At 37.5% G+C, this 4,789-nt stretch overlaps 1 protein-coding gene across 2 annotated transcripts; it reads left to right on the top strand.

Annotated features, from left to right (window-relative positions):
• Positions 1 to 897: 897 nt before the first annotated feature.
• LOC121511782 (muscle-specific beta 1 integrin binding protein) lies at positions 898 to 4,370 on the top strand. Of its 2 annotated transcripts, XM_041790576.1 has the most exons (8): positions 898 to 1,099; positions 1,868 to 1,958; positions 2,448 to 2,496; positions 2,750 to 2,924; positions 3,423 to 3,494; positions 3,607 to 3,713; positions 3,822 to 3,907; positions 4,060 to 4,370. In XM_041790576.1, exons 1-7 carry the CDS (start codon positions 1,074 to 1,076, stop codon positions 3,905 to 3,907), a joined length of 606 nt encoding a protein of 201 aa, XP_041646510.1. In that variant the 5' UTR covers positions 898 to 1,073; the 3' UTR covers positions 4,060 to 4,370. The 2 variants fall into 2 exon arrangements, with proteins under 2 accessions (XP_041646510.1, XP_041646511.1); XM_041790577.1 differs by lacking the exons at positions 898 to 1,099; positions 2,448 to 2,496.
• Positions 4,371 to 4,789: the final 419 nt, after the last annotated feature.

Here is a 4,789-nt window from a genome sequence, read left to right on the forward strand (position 1 = left end):
TAGTCTCAACATTAGTGAAATGAGGATCACCTGAGTGCAGTGAATGTCTTAAGTGATTGTAATATAAAGACACCTGTGTCTGGAGAGTGCACTCACTGGTTAATCAATTTTCCTGGCTACCATTACACCATAGAGACAACAGAACACTCCAAGTAGCTCAGAGAAAAGGTGATTGAAAAGCATAAGTGTGGGAATGGGTAAAAAAATTCTACATCATCCCCTGGAGTTCAGTTAAATCCATCCTCAAGAAATGAAAGGAATTTGGCACATGTCCTTAATCAGTTTTAATGCAATTACTAAAACCTTCTATCCAATGACAATTACAGTTCCTCTACAAGTTAGCACTGTTTTCAGATTTAACTTTCAATTTGAGTCCTGCCATACTAATCAGGTGACTAAAATAGAATTATAAACAGCCATTTTTCTTCACGTTGGAGGGTATTTCCTCTTTAATATCACCCAGTTATTGACTGATATCTTAAGTTTCCAGATCGTAATGTTTAGACTAATCAATAAGCCAGTAGCCCTGTTTTTAAAAATAGGCATATGTTGGTTTACTGGAAAAGATCAGTGCAGGACAGAATGTTAATCTATTGTATACACAGGACATCATCATTTGTAGTTTTCCACAGTCAGCTGGACATCAGGTGGATGAAATAAAATAGTACGGTCAGAGCATCTGGTCATCCATCGCTGTGACGGACAGAAGCAGCTGCTGGGAAATATGTAAATATGTGAAAGTTCGCGGGCTTTGATTGGCTGGTTATAGTGGCCCTGTCTTCACTGATTGGCTTCCGGGAGGAAGTTTGTAGTAAGGGCACGAGCACGTCGTACCACGAGAGCGTCTCATGCGTGCGTAGGCGGTGACGCAAGACGACACAAGTTGGATATAAAGTGCAGTGCCTCGCGCGCAGAGTGAATGAAGTACTAGAGAGAAACGTGAGCACGTTAGAAGAGAATTTTTCGACCTTTTAAAGCATTTTATTTGGACCTTTGTTCTCGTCTCAGGTGTAAAATTTATCGTGAGCGCTTCTTGGGCTGACGTCGAGAAGGACTAACTAAAGCGAAAAAATATGAAGTACATTATAGGAATTGGCGGGTAAGTTCTTATCTTTAATTAAACAGCTTGTGTTTTCTAATAGTCCTCTGCTATAGTTGTTCTTGACTCACTCTTAAGTACTTCTTTTTTTGCCATTCATGCTTGAATAACAGAATGTTCAGGGGATTACTGAAGACATTTGACTTTGAATTAACTTGTGTGACTGTGTGTGGTTTGGGGAAAAAAAACTATTTGTAAAGGGGACTTACATTTGCTTTGTGTCGATAGTCACGTTTTATTTGCTGCCCGCCTGAACTCGTGAATACAACTGGGCTGTTAAACCGGTTTAAAGTCACATCCGGTCTGGCTGTTTTGTTGTCATAAATCAGGCGGGACATTTGAAAATTCACCGCGAGACTGAATTCAAAAGTGGAGGGAAAAGCTGACATCAGTACAAATAAAACTAAACACCAATGACTGTTTTAAACACTTTATTCTATTAACAATAAGGGGAGATGACACAATTTAAATGATTTATTTTTCATTGAAACAAACCAACATACTTTGTAATCAGAACATTAAGTCATCAACAGAGATGCAACTCTTAATCATACACCAACCACTGTTGAATTTTTTTTCCTGTGTTTTAGACTGATTTTGCTATTTTGAAGTGATCGAATTAAACCACATCCAGATGTAAACACTGGGCGCCACGTGTTTTCCTGAACTTTTAGAAATAATTATCAAAAGCATTAAGGCATAAACCAGGATTGTGTCAGAAAACATTATTCATCTCCATTTTGACACTTTTGCCTTTTTTGTTGACAGAGTTACAAATGGTGGCAAAACCACCCTGACAAATAAGTTGATCAAGACTTTGCCCAACTGCTGTGTTGTGCACCAAGATGACTTTTTCAAGGTGAGTTTTAGCCAGTGGATGAACAGTTTAGAGATGATATTGTTACTTCCTCATAAAGTGAGCACTGCATGGCCGTTGCATGTAAGCACAGTAACATCCTTTACCACATGCTCAGTTCTAAACTGTTTAAGTACCTTAATGTAGCAGTTTTCTTACTTTATTGCTTCAGTTTTCATTTCTTCTCTTGTATTCTTGATGTTTCCTGTTATTAGTGTCATAGTACTGTGATCGCTTTCTAACACAAAGGCATCACTTCACCCTGAACTCCTTTAGTAACTTTTTTTAGTTTCCCCATTCCCCTCTTTTATACATCTGTGCACTTTTTAATTTTCTTTCTCTTTATGTTCATACCCTTTGCTGTTTGTTTGTATTTTCCTTTGTCTACTGTGTGCACTTGTTTGGCTGTGTTACTCTGGCATGTGCGTGGGATCTGCAAGTGTTCAGAGCTGTGAGGTTGCAGCAATATTTTATTGGTGACTGTTATTTCAGAAACCTGATCAGATAGAAGTCGGGGAGGACGGCTTTAAACAATGGGATGGTAAGACTTCACTGAAGACTGCCAATGACTCATTGTTGACCCTTTTTACCATAAACCTACACCATCAAAGTTTAAGATGCACCACATCCATTTAACCCACACAACGATCAGTATAAACTAAACAGACAGTAACCTCCAGTAACTTGGAGTGCAATACAAACACGTTCTTCATCCTCATATTCTTATTTTTTCTCAGTTGTAATTTATCTTCTTTTTTTCCATCGTATTTCTTTCTGTTAATCTCATTCTGCAGTGATCACAGCTTTGGATATGGAGGCCATGACCAACACAGTAAAAGGATGGATCGAAAACCCAGTGAAGTTTGCCCGCTCACATGGTGTCACTCTGTCCACCCCATCTGAGGAGTCCAACCCAGACGAGCAGATCCACATTCTTATCGTGGAGGGCTTCCTGCTCTACAACTACCAGTAAGTTTACTATCATTAACTCTGTTTACTTCTCAGTTTCTGTTTTGACCATATTAATTAGCAAAGCTGACTTTATACATATTTAACTTTATAATTAAAAATGTGTTTTGTTTCAAATGCATGCAATAAGCAAATGTTAATATTAAATAATCAGTAAAGGTAAACAGGCGCCGTGTTCCTTGCAAATTCTAAGAAATCTATGACAACAAACATTGGCTTGGTGTTCCTATTTCTGTAGTATCACGTGATTGCTTTGCATGATTTCCATTGGAAATCTTAAGCAGGCGGGTCCTGCATATAGAGATAAGAGTTTCAGTAGAAAGAGGCTCTGAGTTGTCCTGAAAGCTGGCTGAGAGGTGATGAGTACACCGTGTGACAGGAATGAATTTCAAGCACCCTGTAGAGGCACAGATAAGCGAGAGTGCAGTCACTTGCATGACTTTGCTTCTTTACTCTAGTACATGTAACATCATTGGTGACCTTGTACATTACCTTTAGGCCTCTCCTTGATGTGTTCAACAAGAGCTATTACATCACCATTCCCTACGACGAGTGCAAGAGAAGGAGAAGGTGAGAGATGATAGAAACATAAGTTTTTAAGTTTTTTTTCATACTCAAATTCCCTTACATTCCCTTTGGCCAATGCAACTTCTAACAAGTGTGATTTTATTTATTTTCACAGTACAAGACAGTACACGGTCCCTGACCCCCCTGGCCTGTTTGATGGCCACGTGTGGCCCATGTACCTGAAGCACAGGAGAGCCATGGAGGAATGTAGTATGAATATTGGTATGTTGCTCAGACACTTTATCTTGTTCATGTCAGTGCATGCATGCCAGATCAGTGGTGCAGTTTTTCCTTTATTGTTACTAAGCTTGCTATTTTTTTGTGTTGCAGAGTACCTGGATGGTTTGAGACCCAAAGAAGACCTCTACAATCAAGTGTATGAAGACATTCAGAACAACCTGCTCAATCGTTTATAGGTATGAAGTCTGATTTGAAGTTGGTCAAATCTGCCAGACATCACATGCATATTATCAAATATTAAAGAAGGAGAAGAATTTTGCCTAAAAAAAAAAAATAGTGGTGCGTTAAAAAAAGCAAGCATCTAACTTTTTTTCTGTTTTTCTTGCAGCAGGAGGAGGAATCTTCTTCATCCCTGTACAGATTTTGTAAATAGAACCAAGGATTCTTTTTTATGAAGGTGTTTTTGTTTTTTTTTTTGTAATTTTATTTCTTTGTTTGTAAATGGAGCAACGGAACTTTAATTTATAATTGTCTTTTTGATCATCTTCAGATGATCATAACTTTTGCTTTTCCTTTTTAAAAACTGATTGTTGAAAAAATGAATAGTTTGTTACTGTTATTAAACTGCTGCCTTGTACTGGACCACTTGTTGTATTCTCCTATGAATAAATGCATTAGTTACCAATAATGCACAGTGAATTTCTGTAGTTCTGTCTTTTTGTTTTCAAAACAGTCAACCTTGAGTATTAAATACCATGCCTTTTTTTATAACTTAAATTACTGCTAACCACCACAGCTATGTGCATACAGTATTGAAGACCCTGCTAACCAAAAATGTCATGCAGCATCTTAAGATGCCTATAAATTAACATTTATGTTAGCTTTATTTTCAGTTTATACTAATACTTGAACTAATTTTCCTACTTTAAAGGACTTTTAGGGGGAACTGTTTATTCCCCTTTAGATAATAAATTCAAGCATGTACATTTTCTATTTTTTATTGCATGACCTCTAATAAGAAAGAACAAGTTGAAATGTTTCAAAGCAGAAAGATTTACTTTGAGCAATGATGTTGACCTCCAGTGCATTCAGAAAGTATTCAGACCCCCCTCATTTTT

This window comes from Cheilinus undulatus, linkage group 7 (genome assembly GCF_018320785.1).
Source record: "Cheilinus undulatus linkage group 7, ASM1832078v1, whole genome shotgun sequence".
Classification (NCBI taxonomy): Eukaryota; Metazoa; Chordata; class Actinopteri; order Labriformes; family Labridae; genus Cheilinus; species Cheilinus undulatus.

Bases quoted from the DNA above. Each gene is read 5' to 3' on its own strand.
- LOC121511782 (XM_041790576.1), top strand. From the start codon at position 1,074: ATGAAGTACATTATAGGAATTGGCGG. The intron at 1,100-1,867 runs GTAAGTTCTTAT...TTTTGTTGACAG, and splicing joins TACATTATAGGAATTGGCGG to AGTTACAAATGGTGGCAAAA. The intron at 2,925-3,422 runs GTAAGTTTACTA...CATTACCTTTAG, and splicing joins TTCCTGCTCTACAACTACCA to GCCTCTCCTTGATGTGTTCA.